General features: G+C 43.0%; 1 protein-coding gene across 4 annotated transcripts in view; it reads right to left on the reverse strand.

Annotated features, from left to right (window-relative positions):
* The window catches only part of LOC133549043 (tyrosine-protein kinase Fyn-like), a 97,949-nt gene that overhangs the window by 12,715 nt on the left and 65,040 nt on the right, over positions 1 to 20,194 (reverse strand). For all 4 annotated transcript variants that reach the window (XM_061894121.1, XM_061894120.1, XM_061894118.1 and 1 more), the window contains 2 exons: positions 9,670 to 9,849; positions 3,818 to 3,894 (listed from right to left, as the gene is read on the reverse strand). In XM_061894121.1, coding sequence (XP_061750105.1) covers positions 3,818 to 3,894; positions 9,670 to 9,849 — 257 coding nt within the window. The remainder of the gene's footprint in view (positions 1 to 3,817; positions 3,895 to 9,669; positions 9,850 to 20,194) is intronic.

The following is a 20,194-nucleotide window of genomic DNA, read 5'->3' on the forward strand; positions in this document are numbered from 1 at the left end:
ATCAGCGAGGAGTTTGAAATCCTGGCAGGGGTGCAGCAGGGAGAGAGTGTCGCCCCCCTCCTCTTTATCATAGCTCTGGACTACGCGCTCACGAAAGCCATCAATGGGAAGGAGCAGGAGCTTGGCTTTACAACTACACCAATAAGGCCTAGAAGAACCCTTGCTGTGGCCCCGGCAGACCTAGACTATGCAGATGACAACGGCCTGTTGGCTGATTGCGTGGAGCAGGCATAGGAACTCCTGAACAGAGTGGAGGTGGAATGTGCCAGGGTTGGCCTCAGACTGAACGCGAAGAAAACTGAAGAAATCCCCTATAACCTATACACGGACCACCCACCAATAACAACATCAGATGGCAACGCTCTGCAAGAGGTCCTGTTGACTGATCGCGTGGGGCAGGCACAGGAACTCCTGAACAGGGTGGAGGTGGAATGTGCCAGGGTTGGCCTTAGACTGAACGGAAAGAAGACTGAGGAAATCCCCTATAACCTATAGAAGGAACACTCGCCAATAACAAACCCGGATGGCAACGCTCTGCGAGAGGTCCTGTTGACTGATCGTGTGGAGCAGGCACAGGAACTCCTGAACAGGGTGGAGGTGGAATGTGCCAGGGTTGGCCTTAGACTGAATGAAAAGAAGACTGAGGTAATCACCTATAACCTACACAAGGAGCACTCGCCAATAACAAAGCCAGATGGCAACGCTCTGCGAGAGGTCCTGTTGACTGATCGCGTGGAGCAGGCACAGGAACTCCTGAACAGAGTGGAGGTGGAATGTGCCAGGGTTGGCCTTAGACTGAACGGAAAGAAGACTGAGGTAATCACCTATAACCTACACAAGGAGCACTCGCCAATAACAACATCAGATGGCAACGCTCTGCGAGAGGTCCTGTTGACTGATCGCGTGGAGCAGGCACAGGAACTCCTGAACAGGGTGGAGGTGGAATGTGCCAGGGTTGGCCTCAGACTGAACGGAAAGAAGACTGAGGTCTTTACCTATAACCTACACAAGGAGCACCTGCCAATAACAACATCAGCAAGAGGTCAAGGACTTCAAGTACTTGAGTTCCTGGATGAACTCCACAGAACAAGACCTTAAGGTCAGGAAGGCACTACCGTGGAGGGCCCTGACGCATAAAGCTGAGTCTATTCCACGCCACTGTGGAGTCTGTCCTCCTGTATGGCTGCGAAAGCTGGACCCTAACACCCACCCTGCAGAAGTCCTTTGATGGGTGCTACACCAGAATGCTACGAGCTGTTCTGAATGTGGACCAGAACATCCACATCACCAACAAGGACCTGTACGGGCGACTGCCGAGGCTCAACAAGAAGGTAACAGCTAGGAGGATGAGGCTTGCCGGCCACTGCCACAGACATCGTACGTGGAAATCCTGAAGAAAGAAGCGGATGCTGTTAGCTCTACGGGTGTACGAAGAACCGGAATGATTGGAGACTCCGATGAAAGCTCGTCTGAGGACGACTGAGAGAGAGAGAGATTGGTTGAGACTTTAAACGGTAATCTTTTGTGTAGAATGTGTACTTCGAGGTGAGCGGCACATAGAGGTTACCATAGCAACACAAATGCAACCACACTGGCCCCTGTACTGTGGTACCATACTTGTAAAAGGTTAATACCCTTAAACAAATGCATTAGAGCTGTACCTCATGATCATTTCGTAAATCATTTAATCTGTCGATTATATTTTAGATTAATCGCATTTTTGTATCAAATTATTATTGTTTTAGTCTACTGTAGTGGTGCAACAAATTTTACATATAAACTACCAGGTTACCAAGGGTGGGGTGCCATCTCCAGATTGGGGAGGAGACCGTGCCCCAAGTGGAGGAGTTCAAGTACCTCGGAGTCTTGTTCATGAGTGAGGGAAGAGTGGATGGTGAGATCGACAGGCGGATCGGTGCGGCGTCTTCAGTAAATCGAATTCTGTATCGATCTGTTGTGGTGAAGAAGAAGCTGAGCCGGAAGGCAAAGCTCTCAATTTATCGGTCAATCTACGTTCCCATCCTCACCTATGGTCATGAGCTTTGGGTTATGACCGAAAGGATAAGATCACGGGTACAAGGGACCACAACAAGTTTTCTCCCCTAGGTGGTGTGGCTCTCCCTTAGAGATAGGGTGAGAAGCCGCTGCTCCTCCACATGGAGAGGAGCCAGATGAGGTGGTTCGGGCATCTGGTCAGGATGCCACCCGAACGCCTGCCTAGGGAGGTGTTTAGGGCACATCCGACCGGTAGGAGGTCGCGGGGAAGACCCAGGACACGTTGGGAAGACTATCTATCCCTGCTGGCCTGGGAATGCCTCGGGATCTCCCGGGAGGAGCTAAACGAAGTGGCTGCTGCCCTTGCGACCCGACCTCGGATCCTGTTCTGTCTCCTTGTAATGTTTGATCCCGTTCTGTCTCCCTGTAATGTTTGATCCAGTTCCATCTCCTTGTAATGTTTGCTCCTGTTCCGTCTCCCTGTAACGTTTGATCCTGTTCTGTCTCCCTGTAATGTTTGCTCCTGTTCCGTCTCCCTGTAATGTTTGATCCTGTTCTGTCTCCCTGTAATGTTTGATCCAGTTCCGTCTCCCTGTAATGTTTGATCCTGTTCTGTGTCCCTGTTGTGTTTCATCCTGTTTGGTCTCCCTGAAATGTTTGATCCCGTTCTGTTTCCCTGTAATGTTTGATCCAGTTCCATCTCCCTGTAGTGTTTGATCCTGTTCTGTCTCCCTGTAGTGTTTGATCCTGTTCCGTCTCCCTGTTGTGTTTCATCCTGTTCTGTCTCCCTTTAATGTTTGATCCTGTTCTGTCTCCCTGTAATATTTATCCTGCTTTGTCTCCCTGTAATGTTTGATCCTGTTCTGTCTCCCTGTAATGTTTGATCCAGTTCCTTCTCCCTGTAATGTTTGATCCTGTTCTGCCTCCCTCTAATGTTTAATCCTGTTCTGTCTCCCTGTAATGTTTGATCCAGTTCCTTCTCCCTGTAATGTTTGATCCTGTTCTGCCTCCCTCTAATGTTTAATCCTGTTCTGTCTCCCTGTAATGTTTGATCCTGTTCCGTCTCCCTGTAATGTTTGATCCTGTTCTGTCTCCCTGTTATGTTTGATCCCGTTCTGTCTCCCTGTAATGTTTGATCCAGTTCTTTCTCCCTGTATTGTTTGATCCAGTTCCTTCTCCCTGTATTGTTTGATCCTGTTCTGTCTCCTTACATTGTTTGATTCTGTTCTGTCTCCCTGTAATGTTTGATCCTGTTCTGTCTCCCTGTAATATTTATCCTGCTTTGTCTCCCTGTAATGTTTGATCATGTTCTGTCTCCCTGTAATGTTTGATCCAGTTCCTTCTCCCTGTAATGTTTGATCCTGTTCTGCCTCCCTCTAATGTTTAATCCTGTTCTGTCTCCCTGTAATGTTTGATCCAGTTCCTTCTCCCTGTAATGTTTGATCCTGTTCTGCCTCCCTCTAATGTTTAATCCTGTTCTGTCTCCCTGTAATGTTTGATCCTGTTCTGTTTCCCTGTAATGTTTGATCCTGTTCTGTCTCCCTGTAATGTTTGATCCTGTTCTGTCTCCCTGTAATTTTTGTCTGACTTTAAATGGGATTGTGTTGAAAATCTCATTTTCCCCTCAGGGATTAATAAAGTACTTCTGATTCTGGTTCTGATTCTATGACCTCTTTTCTCTTCAAACGGCAAGACTTTGAAGAAGTGGAAAAATCACTCCAGCCGCAGAATGAATAAACGTCTTGTTAAGAATTTGTTTGGATCAGAAATATTTTGTCTAAAATGTGCTGCTTTTGCTGAAAAAAATGCAATCTCAGCATACCTGGGCTGACATGTCGACCAGGTTGGGCAACTTCAACCCTTGTCCTTCTCCGTCCTTCAAGAATTCCAGTAAACTCCCTGTAGCAGAAATAATAATAATAAATTAAAGTCCTTGTAGGAGTTATTTGGCTGCTTGTAAACACAAACAACTTGAAACAACGTGGAAGTGGAATAAAACTTAAACTTGCTGTGTAAAAACATGACCACTCTTTATAGAGAACTGCATGATGGGAAACTTGGAAATGGTTCTCTTGCAACACAACAACATTTGGTGGCTCCACCTTTGGACTCCAATACTACAAACCCCAAAAGCAGTGAAGTTGTCACCTTGTGTAAATGCTAAATAAAAAGAGAATACAACAAATCCTTTTCAACTTATATTCAATTGAATAGACTGCAAAGACAATATATTTAACGTTCAAACTGGTTATTTTTTGCTAATATTCGCTCATTTGGAATTTGATGCCTGTAACATGTTTAAAAAAAACTGGCACAAGTGGCAAAAAAGACAGAGAAAGTTGAGGGATGCTCATCAAAGACTTATTTGGAATAGGTGGGTGCCATGATTGGTTATAAAAGCAGCTTCCATGAAATGCTCACTCATTCACAAACAAGGACGGGGGCGAGGGTCACCACTTTGTCAACAAATGCCTGAACAAATTGTTTAAGAACAACATTTCTCAACAAGGAATTTAGGGATTTCCCCATCTACGCTCCGTAATATCATCGTAATGTTCAGAGAATGTGGAGAAATCACTGCACGTAACATTGAATGCCCGTAATCTTCAATCTCTCAGGCGCTACAGCATCAAAAAGCGACATCAGTGTGTAAAGGATATCACCACATGGGCTCAGGGAACACTTCAGAAAACCACTGTCAGTAACCACAGTTGGTCCCTACGTCTCTAAGTGCAAGTTAAAACGCTACTATGCAAAGCCGAAGCCATTTATCAACAACACCCAGAAACGCTTCTCATCTAAGAGGGGCTGACGCAAAGTGGAAAAGTGTACTGTGGTCTGACGAGTCCACATTTCAAATTGTTATTGGAAACTGTGGACCAAAGAGGAAAAGAACCATCCGGACTGTTCTAGGGTGAAAGTGTAGAAGTCAGCATGTGTGATGGTATGGGGGTGTATTAGTGGCCAAGGCATGGGTAACTTACACATCTGTGAAGGCACCATTAATGCTGAAAGGTACATACAGCTTTTGGAGCAACATATGTTGTTATCATGGACGCCCCTGCTTATTTCAACAAGCCAGGTGTTACAACAGCATGGCTTAGTAGTAAAAGAGTGCTGGTACTAGACCGGCCTGTCTGTAGTCAAGACTTAGAAGATGTGTGAACGCTAGAATGGGAAAGAATTCCACTTGAAAAATGTGTCTCCTCAGTTCCCAAACCTTTACTGAGTCTTGTTAAAAGGAAAGGCCATGTAACACACTGGTAAAAAATGCCTTTTTTTGCAATGTGTTGCTGCCTTTAAATGTGAACATGAAATATCTTGTCTTTGCAGTCTATTCAATTGAATATAAGTTGAAAAGGATTTGTAAATCATTGTATCCCGTTTATATTTACATCAAACACAATTTCTCAACTCATATGGAAACGGGGTTTGTACACAACGTGACAACTTCACTGCCAAAAAAACAATTAGATTAAATTAAACTGCAATGAGTTAGCATTATGGAATCCAGTTTTTTCACCATTTAAAGGGGAACATTATCACAATTTCAAAAGGCTTAAAAACAATAAAAATCAGTTCCCAGTGGCTTGTTGTATTTTTTTAATTTTTTTTTCAAAATTTTAGCGGTCTCCGAATATCCTTAAAAAAGCTTTAAAGTGCTTGATTTTCGCTATTGGCGATGGCATTATCCATTTCCCTGTGATGTCATACAGTGCTGCCAATGTAAACAAACAATGGCGAATAGCGACATTAGCTCGGATTCAGACTCGGATTTTAAGCGATTCAACAGATTACGCATGTATTGAAACGGATGGTTGGAGTATGAAAATATTGAAGAAGAAACTGAAGCTATTGAGCGAAATAGCTATTGAGCGAATTCATAGCCATAGCATGGCCGAATAGCTGCGTTAGCATCGCCGGTAAAATGTGCGGACCAAACGATCAGAACTTTCGCATCTCGTGACACTGGAGCAACTTAAATCCGTCGATTGGTAAGTGTTTGTTTCGCATTAAATGCGGGTGGAAGGAAACGTAATATAGTTGCAAATGATCTCTGTGCCATGTCTGCTTTAACACCGCCGGTAAATAGCATGTTAGCGTCGATTAGCGTAGCATGTTAGCATCAATTAGCTGGCAGTCACGCCGCGACCAAATATGTCTGATTAGCACATAAGTCAACAACATCAACAAAACTCACCTTTGTGATTTCGTTGACTTTATCGTTGCAAATGCATCTGCAGGTTATCCATACATCTCTGTGCCATGTCTGCTTTAGCACCGCCGGTAAATAGCATGTTAGCATCGATTAGCGTAGCATGTTAGCATCGATTGGCTGGCAGTCAACATCAACAAAACTCACCTTTGTGATTTATGTGACTTTATCGTTGCAAATGCATCTGCAGGTTATCCATACATCTCTGTGCCATGTCTGCTTTAGCACCGCCGGTAAATAGCATGTTAGCATCGATTAGCGTAGCATGTTAGCATCGATTAACTGGCAGTCACGCCGCGACCAAATATGTCTGATTAGCACATAAGTCAACAACATCAACAAAACTCACCTTTGTGATTTTGTTGACTTTATCGTTGGAAATGCATCTGCAGGTTATCCATACATCTCTGTGCCATGTCTGCTTTAGCACCGCCGGTAAATAGCATGTTAGCATCGATTAGCGTAGCATGTTAGCATCGATTGGCTGGCAGTCAACATCAACAAAACTCACCTTTGTGATTTCTGTGACTTTATCGTTACAAATGCATCTGCAGGTTATCCATACATCTCTGTGCCATGTCTGCTTTAGCACCGCCGGTAAATAGCATGTTAGCGTCGATTAGCGTAGCATGTTAGCATCGATTAGCTGGCAGTCACGCCGCGACCAAATATGTCTGATTAGCACATAAGTCAACAACATCAACAAAACTCACCTTTGTGATTTCGTTGACTTTATCGTTGCAAATGCATCTGCAGGTTATCCATACCTCTCTTTGCCATGTCTGCTTTAGCACCGCCGGTAAATAGCATGTTAGCATCGATTAGCGTAGCATGTTAGCATCGATTAGTGTAGCATGCTAGCATCGATTAGCTGGCAGTCAACATCAACAAAACTCACCTTTGTGATTTCTGTGACTTTATCGTTATTAATGCATCTGCAGGTTATCCATACATCTCTGTGCCATGTCTGCTTTAGCACCGCCGGTAAATAGCATGTTAGCATCGATTAGCGTAGCATGTTAGCATCAATTAGCGTAGCATGTTAGCATCGATTAGCGTAGCATGTTAGCATCGATTAGCTGGCAGTCAACATCAACAAAACTCACCTTTGTGATTTCGTTGACTTTATCGTTACAAATGCATCTGCAGGTTATCCATACATCTCTGTGCCATGTCTGCTTTAGCACCGCCGGTCAATAGCATCTTAGCGTCGATTAGCGTAGCATGTTAGCATCGATTAGCGTAGCATGTTAGCATCGATTAGCGTAGCATGTTAGCATCAATTAGCGTAGCATGTTAGCATCGATTAGCGTAGCATGTTAGCATCGATTAGCTGGCAGTCAACATCAACAAAACTCACCTTTGTGATTTCTGTGACTTTATCGTTGCAAATGCATCTGCAGGTTATCCATACATCTCTGTTCCATGTCTGCTGTAGCACCGCCGGTAAATAGCATGTTAGCATCGATTAGCGTAGCATGTTAGCATCAATTAGCGTAGCATGTTAGCATCGATTAGCGTAGCATGTTAGCATCGATTAGCGTAGCATGTTAGCATCAATTAGCGTAGCGTGTTAGCATCGATTAGCGTAGCATGTTAGCATCGATTAGCTGGCAGTCAACATCAACAAAACCCACCTTTGTGATTTCGTTGACTTTATCGTTGCAAATGCATCTGCAGGTTATCCATACATCTCTGTGCCATGTCTGCTTTAGCACCGCCGGTCAATAGCATCTTAGCGTCGATTAGCGTAGCATGTTAGCATCAATTAGCTGGCAGTCACGCCGCGACCAAATATGTCTGATTAGCACATAAGTCAACAACATCAACAAAACTCACCTTTGTGATTTCGTTGACTTTATCGTTATAAATGCATCTGCAGGTTATCCATACATCTCTGTGCCATGTCTGCTTTAGCACCGCCGGCAAATAGCATGTTAGCGTCGATTAGCGTAGCATGTTAGCATCGATTAGCTGGCAGTCAACATCAACAAAACTCACCTTTGTGATTTCTGTGACTTTATCGTTATAAATGCATCTGCAGGTTATCCACACATCTCTGTGCCATGTCTGCTTTAACACCGCCGGTAAATAGCATGTTAGCGTCGATTAGCGTAGCATGTTAGCATCAATTAGCGTAGCATGTTAGCATCGATTAGCGTAGCATGTTAGCATCGATTAGCTGGCAGTCAACATCAACAAAACTCACCTTTGTGATTTCTGTGACTTTATCGTTATAAATGCATCTGCAGGTTATCCATACATCTCTGTGCCATGTCTGTCTTAGCATCGCCGGTAAATAGTATGTTAGCATCGATTAGCATAGCATGTCAGCATCGATTAGCGTAGCATGTTAGCATCGATTAGCTGGCAGTCAACATCAACAAAACTCACCTTTGTGATTTCTGTGACTTTATCGTTGCAAATGCATCCGCAGGTTATCCATACATCTCTGTTCAATGTCTGCTGTAGCACCGCCGGTAAATAGCATGTTAGCATCAATTAGCGTAGCATGTTAGCATCGATTAGCGTAGCATGTTAGCATCGATTAGCGTAGCATGTTAGCATCAATTAGCGTAGCATGTTAGCATCGATTAGCGTAGCATGTTAGCATCGATTAGCTGGCAGTCAACATCAACAAAACTCACCTTTGTGATTTCTGTGACTTTATCGTTGCAAATGCATCTGCAGGTTATCCATACATCTCTGTTCCATGTCTGCTGTAGCACCGCCGGTAAATAGCATGTTAGCATCGATTAGCGTAGCATGTTAGCATCGATTAGCGTAGCATGTTAGCATCAATTAGCGTAGTATGTTAGCATCAATTAGCGTAGCATGTTAGCATCAATTAGCGTAGCGTGTTAGCATCGATTAGCGTAGCATGTTAGCATCGATTAGCTGGCAGTCAACATCAACAAAACCCACCTTTGTGATTTCGTTGACTTTATCGTTGCAAATGCATCAGCAGGTTATCCATACATCTCTGTGCCATGTCTGTCTTAGCATCGCCGGTCAAATGTGGAGACACAACTTGAATCCCTCCCTGTTAGTGTTAGACAACACACCCACGAGGCATGATGTCTCCAAGGTTCAAAAAAATAGTCATAAAAACGGAAAATAACAGAGCTGAGACCCGATGTTTACAATGGGTTGAAAATGAAATTGGCGGCTGTAATAAAATGTGCGGACCAAACGATCAGGACTTTTGCATCTTGTGACACTGGAGCAACTTAAATCCTTCGATTGGTAAGTGTTTGTTTGGCGCAGCGATAAACAGAAAGGCGTTTAATTCGCCAAAATTCACCCATTTAGAGTTCGGTAATCGGTTAAAAAAATAGATGGGCTTTTTTCTGCACCATCAAGGTATATATTGACGCTTACATAGGTCTGCTGATAATGTTCCCCTTTAAAAAAAAAAACAAAGTTTCTGGAAATGTCGGCGGTGAATCCGTGCCTACCTTGGCCCATGTACTCGGTGACGATGTAGATGGGCTCCTGGGACACGACGGCGTAGAGCTGCACCAGCTTGTCGTGGCGGAGCTTCTTCATGATCTGAGCCTCCTCCAGGAAGGACTCGGGGGACATGGTGCCGGGCTTCAAAGTCTTCACCGCCACCTTGGTGGTGCCGTTCCACGTTCCTGCCCCGTGCGCAGCGAACAAACGTCAGCGGGATTGGCGAGGCATGCGTACAAGATATATCACGTTTTGATGCAACCACGCCTCGCAGGTTGAGATCAGAGAATCATCTCGGGTTCTGAACGCAGATGGACGGTTAAAGGCCTACTGAAATGAGATTTTCTTATTTAAACGGGGATAGCAGGTCCATTCTATGTGTCAAACTTGATCATTTCGCCATATTTTTGCCGAAAGGATTTAGTAGAGAACATCGACGATAAAATTCTCAACTTTTGGTCGCTAATAAAAAAGCCTCGCCTGTACCGGAAGTAGCAGACGTCACGGGTTGTGGAGCTCCTCACATCCTCACATTGTTTATAATCACAGCCTCCAGCAGCAAGCGCTATTCGGACCGAGAAAGAGACGATTTTACCATTAATTTGAGCAAGGATGAAAGATTCGTGGATGAGGAAAGTTAGAGTGAGGCACTAAAAACCAAAAAAAAAAAGAAAACGCGACGGCTCCAGACGACAACCGACAGGTGTGAGCGTTTCAGATGTAATTAGACACATTTACTAGGATAATTCTGGAAGATCCCTTATAAATGGGTTAAATGGGTTGTACTTGTATAGCGCTTTTCTACCTTCAAGGTACTCAAAGCGCTTTGACACTACTTCCACATTTACCCATTCACACACACATTCACACACTGATGGAGGGAGCTGCCATGCAAGGCGCTAACCAGCACCCATCGGGAGCAAGGGTGAAGTGTCTTGCTCAGGACATGACGGACGTGACGTGGTTGGTTCTAGGTGGGGATTGAACCAGTGACCCTCGGGTTGCGCACGGCCACTCTCCCACTCTTCCTAACTTTTGGTCGCTAATAAAAAAAGCCTCGCCTGTACCGGAAGTAGCAGACGTCACGGGTTGTGGAGCTCCTCACATCCTCACATTGTTTATAATCGTAGCCTCCAGCAGCAAGCGCTATTCGGACCGAGAAAGAGACGATTTCACCATTAATTTGAGCGAGGATGAAAGATTCGTGGATGAGGAAAGTTAGAGTGAGGCACTAAAAACCAGAAAAAAAAGAAAACGCGACGGCTCCAGACGACAACCGACAGGTGTGAGCGTTTCAGATGTAATTAGACACATTTACTAGGATAATTCTGGAAGATCCCTTATAAATGGGTTAAATGGGTTGTACTTGTATAGCGCTTTTCTACTTTCAAGGTACTCAAAGCGCTTTGACACTACCATGAATTGATTAACGTGGACCCCGACTTAAACAAGTTGAAAAACTTATTGGGGTGTTACCATTTAGTGGTCAATTGTACGGAATATGTACTGTACTGTGCAATCTACTAATAAAAGTATCAATCAATCAATCAATCAATCACTACTTCCACATTTACCCATTCACACACACGTTCACACACTGATTGAGGGAGCTGCCATGCAAGGCGCTAACCAGCACCCATCAGGAGCAAGGGTGAAGTGTCTTGCCCAGGACACAACGGACGTGACGTGGTTGGTTCTAGGTGGGGATTGAACCAGTGACCCTCGGGTTGCGCACGGCCACTCTACCACTGCGCCACGCCGTCCCCTGCTTGTTGTTTTGATAGTGTTTTAGTGAGATTCTAAAGTCATCCGACCCAGGATCGGTTGGGGACATCTCTACGATGCTGATCCAAATCCGCTTGGGATGGTTTCCTGTTTCGCTGCTGTCTTGGATCCGCTTTGAACTGAACTCTCGCGGCTGTGTCGGAGCCACTATGGATTGAACTTTCACAGTATCATGTTAGACCCGCTCGACATCCATTGCTTTCGGTCCCCTAGAGGGAGGAGGGGGGGCGGGGGGGTTGCCCACATTTGAGGTCCTCTCCAAGGTTTCTCATAGTCAGCATTGTAGGTAGGTCTTTATTGTCATTGCAACAAGTACAACGAAACTTTGTTTCCAGTACAAACCTGTTTAAGATTAGACAGGGTTACAGAACAAGAACGCTGATGGGTCGCCATAAGGCGCCCCGTAAAAGACGGGAAGAAGGTAAACGCTGGGGAAGGATGAGTAAAAAAAATACAATCCAGACTGGCCTCCTAAAGGGGGCCCAGTTCAGAGTGAGAAAAAAACCTCCATAGCAAAGCACAAGGTAGTTCAAGGTCATGGTGGTAGGTCATCCATTCATCAACCCTACGGGATTAGCGTCGAGGGTGTCGGATTGGGGGACAGGAGGGTGTATGTGTGGCGTATATATATATATATATATATATATATATATATATATTTTTTTTTTTCTTTTTGTGGCGTCCCAATAAGTATGAATTCTCCTTGCCCACTGGGTGTGAGTTTTCCTTGCACCTTATGTGGGTTCTTCCGAGGATGTCGTAGTCGTAGTGGTTTGTACAGTCCTTTGAGACATTTGGGATTTAGGGCTATATAAATAAACATTGATTGACTGATGGATCGATTGATACCTGAAAGTCGGATGGCTGAGGGGAACGCCAGTGTCTCTTAGGGACTCATTATCCATGCGTTTGTTACGCCCCGTCTCGATTACTGTAACGTATTATTTTCGGGTCTCCCCATGTCTAGCATTAAAAGATTACAGTTGGTACAAAATGCGGCAGCTAGACTTTTGACAAGAACAAGAAAGTTTGATCACATTACGCCTGTACTGGCTTCCTGTGCACTTAAGATGTGACTTTAAGGTTTTACTACTTAGGTATAAAATACTACACGGTCTAGCTCCATCCTATCTTGCCAATTGTATTGTACCATATGTCCCGGCAAGAAATCTGCCTTCAAAGGACTCCGGCTTATTAGTGATTCCTAGAGCCCAAATAAAGTCTGCGGACTATAGAGCGTTTTCCGTTCGGGCTCCAGTACTCTGGAATGCCCTCCCGGTAACAGTTCGAGATGCTACCTCAGTAGAAGCATTTAAGTCTCACCTTAAAACTCATCTGTATACTCTAGCCTTTAAATAAACCTCCTTTTTAGACCAGTTGATCTGCCACTTCTTTTCTTTCTCCTATGTCCCCCCCTCCCTTGTGGAGGAGGTCCGGTCCGATGACCATGGATGAAGTACTGGCTGTCCAGAGTCGAGACCCAGGATGGACCGCTCGCCTGTATCGGTTGGGGACATTTCTACGCTGCTGATCCGCCTCCACTTGAGATGGTTTCCTGTGGACGGGACTCTTGCTGCTGCCTCGGATCCGCTTTGAACTGAACTGTCGCGGCTGTGTTGGAGCCACTATGGATTGAACTTTCACAGTATCATGTTAGACCCGCTCGACATCCATTGCTTTCGGTCCCCTAGAGGGGGGGGGGGGCTGCCCACATCTGAGGTCCTCTCCAAGGTTTCTCATAGTCAGCATTGTCACTGGCGTCCCACTGGGTGTGAGTTTTCCTTGCCCCTTTGTGGGTTCTTCAGAGGATGTTGTAGTCGTAATGATTTGTGCAGTCCTTTGAGACATTTGTGATTTGGGGCTATATAAATAAACATTGATTGATTGATTAGGGAAGGATGGAGGAGGAACCAAGATCACAGCTGCCTTTTGCCTTTTGAGGTCTCCGGTAAGAACCGACTTAATACCACCATTTTCCCATCCAAAAACTTGCGGGTCGACGTAGAGAAACATGTTCGCTTGACCGCTCTGTGTTAAAGCTTCACAACAGACAAAGAAACACCGGCTGTGTTTCGGTGCTAAAGGCAGCTGCTTTCCACCAACAGCATTCTTCTTTGACGTCTCCATTATTAATTGAACAAATCGCAAAAGATTCAGCAACACAGATGTCCAGATTACTGTGTAAATCATGAGACGGTTTTTAGCCGTAATATATCCGCTACATTCCGCGACGTTTTCAACAAGAAACTCCGCGGGGAATTTTAAAATTGCAATTTAGTCAACTAAAAAGGCCGTATTGGCATGTGTTGGAATGTTAATATTTCATCATTGATATATAAACTATCAGACCGCGTGGTCGGTAGTCGTGGTTTTCAGTAGGCCTTCAAACTGGTGTCAGATTTGGATTTTCAAAGCCAATAAACCGGCAAGGGTTTGAGAGCCACATTAGAAATAATCCTCGGCGGGATGATTAATAAAAGCAGGCCCGTAATCTCTTCCAGTTGCATGCGGAGTCTGAATGGTTCCACTGATCTCATTCTGCGAGAGGATCTGGGAAGACAAAATGAGGACAAAGACAGGCATGCTTGGAAGGTTAGTAGGTTTGGTACAGTGAGACCCGTTTATGTTGACTTACGTCGACATACAGTGAGCGGCTGTCGACGTAAGTGAAATTGCTGCGGTCCTTTCTTTGTGTGACAGTAAAGCTTTTTTTTAACTCGGCGAGGCCATTCCTGACTTGTCACGGACTGTTTGGTTATGTTTTAGTTCAGGGGTCACCAACCTGTTTGAAAGCAAGAGCTACTTCTTGGGTACTGATTAATGCAAAGGGCTACCAGTTTGATACACACTTAAATAAATTGTATTTCTGTCTGTCCAATCCAATCCATCCCATCCATCCATTTCCTACCGCTTATTCCCTTGTGGGGTGGCGGGGGGCGCCGGCGCCTATCTCAGCTACAATCGGGCGGGTCCTTCACTCTAAATTTCCTCATCCACGAATCTTTCATCCTCGCTCAAATTAATGGGAAATTGTCGCTTTCTCGGTCCGAATCGCTCTAGCTGCTGCTGGCTATGATTGTAAACAATGTGAGGATGTGAGGAGTCCTACAACCCGTGACATCACGCGCACATCGTTTGCTATTTCCGGTACAGGCAAAAAAAGATTTTAAAAAAAAGATATATATATTTTATATATATATATTATGCTCCACCAATGACTGAATAAAACAAAAAATAAATAAAAATAAAACCAATAAAAACAATATAAAAACAAATATGATTAAAAACTATTTTAAAGGGTAAAATCAATTAAAACATCCATCCATCCATTTTCTACCCCTTATTCCCTTGTGGGGTCGCGGGGGGCGCTGGCGCCTATCTCAGCTACAATCGGGCGGAAGGCGGGGTACACCCTGGACAAGTCGCCACCTCATCGCAGGGCCAATCCAATCCACTTTATTTATATAGCACATTTAAACAACAATAACGTTTCCAAAGAGCTGCACAGCCATTTTAAAAACAATATTTAAAAAAAAAAAATATATATATATATATACAGTATATATATATATATTATGCTCCACCAATGACTGAATAAAACAAAAAATAAATAAAAATAAAACCAACAAAAACAATATGAAAACAAATATGATTAAAGACTATTTTAAAGGGTAAAATCAATTAAAACATCCATCCATCCATTTTCTACCGCTTATTCCCTTTTGGGGTCACGGGGGGCGCCGGCGCCTATCTCAGCTACAATCGGGCGGAAGGCGGGGTACACCCTGGACAAGTCGCCACCTCATCACAGGGCCAATCCAATCCAATCCACTTTATTTATATAGCACATTTAAACAACAATAACGTTTCCAAAGAGCTGCACAACCATGTTAAAAACAATATTTAAAAAAAATAATATATATATATATATATATTATGCTCCACCAATGACTGAATAAAACAAAAAATAAATAAAAATAAAACCAATAAAAACAATATGAAAACAAATATGATTAAAAACTATTTTAAAGGGTAAAATCAATTAAAACATCCATCCATCCATTTTCTACCCCTTATTCCCTTGTGGGGTCGCGGGGGGCGCTGGCGCCTATCTCAGCTACAATCAGGCGGAAGGCGGGGTACACCCTGGACAAGTCGCCACCTCATCGCAGGGCCAATCCAATCCAATCCACTTTATTTATATAGCACATTTAAACAACAATAACGTTTCCAAAGAGCTGCACAGCCATGTTAAAAACAATATTAAAAAAAATAATATATATATATATTATGCTCCACCAATGACTGAATAAAACCAATAAAAACAATATAAAAACAAATATTAAAAACAATTTTAAAGGGTAAAATCAATTAAAACATCCATCCATCCATTTTCTACCCCTTATTCCCTTTTGGGGTCACGGGGGGCGCCGGCGCCTATCTCAGCTACAATCGGGCGGAAGGCGGGGTACACCCTGGACAAGTCGCCACCTCATCGCAGATCAATTAAAACAGTAAAATAAAAATCAAAGCGTATAAAAAACACAGAGGACAACCGAGGACCACACAACTCACGCAGTGTTAAAAGCCAAAGAATAGAAGTGGGTCTTAAGACGAGACTTAAAACACATTTTTTTTTCCTTTTACATAAGGTTTTTTGGAGGGAGTAAATGATGAAAAAAAAAACACTTAATTGAACGGTTTAAAAGAGGAGAAAACGCGGAAAAAATGAAAATTTAAATTTGAAACATAGTTTATCTCCAATTTCGACTCTTTAAAATTCAAAATTCTACCCAAAAAAAGAAGAGAAAAACTAGCTATTTCGAATCTTTTTGAAAAAAAAAAAAAAAAAATTATGGAAAATTATTAGTAATTTTTCCTGATTAAGATTAATTTTAGAATTTTGATGACAAGTTTAAAATAGGTTAAAATCCAATCTGCACTTTGTTAGAATATATAACAAATTGGACCAAGCTATATTTCTAACAAAGACAAATCATTATTTCTTCTGCATTTTCCAGAACAAAATATTTTAAAGCAATTCAAAAGACTTTGAAATAAGATTGAAATTTGATTCTACAGATTTTCTAGATTTGCCAGAATATTTTTTTGGGGAATTTTAATCATAATACATTTGAAGAAATATTTCACAAATATTCTTCTTCGAAAAAAACTGAAGCTAAATGTGCTTTTCATGATGGTATCCTTACATCACACTCAAATTTATAAGCGCAGGCCTAATTTTACCGCATGCCTCTGGTAAGCGCCGGAGTGAGAAGAGGTTTTAAATTAATTAGCGCCCCGTGGCAATTCAAGGAAATACGGTATCTATATATATATATATATATAATTTTTTGCAACTTAACGCCAAAAAAACGGAAATGCTGATTATCGGTCCTGCTAGACACAGACCTCTATTTAATAATACAACTTTAACATTTGACAACCAAATAATAAAACAAGGCAACTCGGTAAAGAATCTGGGTATTATCTTCGACCCAACTCTCTCCTTTGAGGCACATTAAAAGCGTTACTAAAACGGCCTTCTTTCATCTCCGTAATATCGCTAACATTCGCTCCATTTTGTCCACTAAAGACGCCAAGATCATTATCCATGCGTTTGTTACGTCTCGCCTCGATTACTGTAACGTATTATTTTCGGGTCTCCCCATGTCTAGCATTAAAAGATTACAGTTGGTACAAAATGCGGCTGCTAGACTTTTGACGAGAACAAGAAAGTTTGATCACATTACGCCTGTACTGGCTTCCTGTGCACTTAAGATGTGACTTTAAGGTTTTACTACTTACGTATAAAATACTACACGGTCTAGCTCCATCCTATCTTGCCGATTGTATTGTACCATATGTCCCGGCAAGAAATCTGCCTTCAAAGGACTCCGGTTTATTAGTGATTCCTAGAGCCCAAAAAAAGTCTGCGGGCTATAGAGCGTTTTCCGTTCGGGCTCCAGTACTCTGGAATGCCCTCCCGGTAACAGTTCGAGATGCTACCTCAGTAGAAGCATTTAAGTCTCACCTTAAAACTCATCTGTATACTCTAGCCTTTAAATAGACCTCCTTTTTAGACCAGTTGTTCTGCCGCTTCTTTTCTTTTTTCTCCTATGTCCCCCCCCTCCCTTGTGGAGGGGCTCCGGTCCGATGACCATGGATGAAGTACTGGCTGTCCAGAGTCGAGACCCAGGATGGACCGCTCGCCTGTATCGGTTGGGGACATCTCTACGCTGCTGATCCGCCTCCGCTTGGGATGGTTTCCTGTGGACGGGACTCTCGCTGCTGTCTTGGATCCGCTTTGAACTGAACTCTCGCGGCTGTGTTGGAGCCACTATGGATTGAACTTTCACAGTATCATGTTAGACCCGCTCGACATCCATTGCTTTCGGTCCCCTAGAGGGGGGGTTGCCCACATCTGAGGTCCTCTCCAAGGTTTCTCATAGTCAGCATTGTCACTGGCGTCCCACTGGATGTGAATTCTCCCTGCCCACTGGGTGTGAGTTTTCCTTGCCCTTTTGTGGGTTCTTCCGAAGATGTCGTAGTCGTAATTATTTGTGCAGTCCTTTGAGACATTTGTGATTGGGGGCTACATAAATAAACATTGATTGATTGATTGATTGATATATATATGCAATTTTTTCTTACGGAGGTTGACAATCCGAAACACAAAAAAATTAGTTAGTTGCTGTGGTAGAATCCGAGTTATTAGAGCCATGCTTTTATTTTGACACTTTGTAAGCTGACCTATTTCTTTATAGAAAGGACCCCTTTTGGTGTGACCCAGTGGTGTGGTTGAGATTAATGTGGACACACTTGGTGACATCAGCGAGTACTTGTAGCAATTAAAAAAAAAAATGGACTTGATGAGTGGGTCGACATAAACGGGTTCCACTGTGTTGAGACCGTTCAAACGTCACAGTGGGCTTTTGTAGCAACACAGTGATGAAGACTTTGGGATGAAGAATTGGAGCCTAGGAACTGGGTGTCATCTGCCAAAACAAACCCCTGCTGGTTTGCGCACGGAACTGTAAATACCTTTTATCAGATCAATACAGTAGCACCAGATAGGCAGCAGGAGCATAAACTTGCCAAATAGTAGTTAGCCTAGACATATTGTCCATATATTTATGATGATCATTTTTGTAATTTTCTAGGGCTTATAAATACATATCAATAAAACTTCATCAGTGTGTCTGGCATTTATATATATATATATATATATACTTGAGATTTGTGGTTATATCAATCCTATAAGCCTGTGTCACAGGTTTCCCTGCTCTTCAGGGGATTTTATATATACTGTATATACCAGGGGTGCCCATTACGTCGATCGCGAGCTACCAGTCGACCGCGGGGGTGTGTGTCAGTCGATCTCCAGCCAGGCTTTTAAAAAAAAATAGACCTAAAAATGAGTGATCATCAATCATCACCAAGACGTCACTTAAATGACATTCACGGTACCGGAGGGTCTTGTGAGATGACGCTGGCTGCTGCAAGATCATTATTATGAAAATATGACCGAGAGGAAGGCGAGAAACACTTTTTATTTCAACAGACTCTCGCGCCGTCAAAACTCTAAAGGCCGACTGCACATTTCCTATCTTCACAATAAAAGCCCTGCTTCATGCTGCCTGCGCTAACTAAATACAGAGTCTCGGAAAACTGGCGTGCACAAGCGATCCCTCAGAAAGCTGGCGTGCACATCACTTGTGCACGCCAGCTTTCCGAGACTCTTATTTTGTTAGCGCAGGCAGCATGAAGCGGGGCTTTTATTGTGAAGATAGGAAATGTGCAGTCGGCCTTTAGAGTTTGGACGGAAGGGACGGCGCGAAAGTCTGTTGAAATAAAAAGTGTTTCTCGCCTTCCTCTCTGTCATTTTTTCATAATAATGAACTGGCAGCAGCCAGCGTCATCTCACAAGACCCTCGGGTGCCGTGAATGTCAATCAAGCAAGCTACGGAATTTGCCGCCAATGTTTTTCTTGTAAAGTGTATGGAAGCTGGATGAATTAGATGCCAAAAACCAACCACTTTCATGTGGTATTGTACAGAAAGGACAACTTTTTTTCTCCTCCATTTGAAAATGTGGGCGTTATCATCATTACTGTCTGATTCCAATCAATGCAAGTCATCAGAATCAGGTAATACACCAACTTATATTCTTGTCTTGGTGAAAGAAAGACATCTATATGTGTTACACATGCTTGTATTATCATTAAACACATTTAACTTGTTTACAAAAATGTCTCTTTCATAAATAAATAAATATAAATGATATATATAAATGAGGTAGATCCCCTCGAGTTGGTCAATTGAAAAGTAGCTCGCCTGCAGAAAAAGTGTGGGCACCCCTGGTATGTACAGTACAGGCCAGACGTTTTGGACACACCTTCTCACTTCAATGTGTTTTCTTCATTTTCGTAACTATTTACATTGTAGACCAGGGGTCGGGAACCTTTTTGGCTGAGAGAGCCCTGAAAGCCAAATATTTCAAAATGTATTTCCGTGAGAGCCATATCATATTTTTATAACACTGAATACAACTAAATGTGTACATTTTTAAGTAAGACCAACATTTTTAGAGTATAATAAGTCTCATTCTTTGCAATAACATTGTTATTCTGAAGCTAACCAATAATAAATCAAATGTCATGTGTGTTGATCATGTTTTGTTTGTCCTTTGGATTCTTTAAGTTCCTGTTTTTTCCACTCCCTAGTCTTGTTTCCTTGGTTCCTC

This window comes from Nerophis ophidion, linkage group LG03 (genome assembly GCF_033978795.1).
Source record: "Nerophis ophidion isolate RoL-2023_Sa linkage group LG03, RoL_Noph_v1.0, whole genome shotgun sequence".
NCBI lineage: Eukaryota > Metazoa > Chordata > Actinopteri > Syngnathiformes > Syngnathidae > Nerophis > Nerophis ophidion.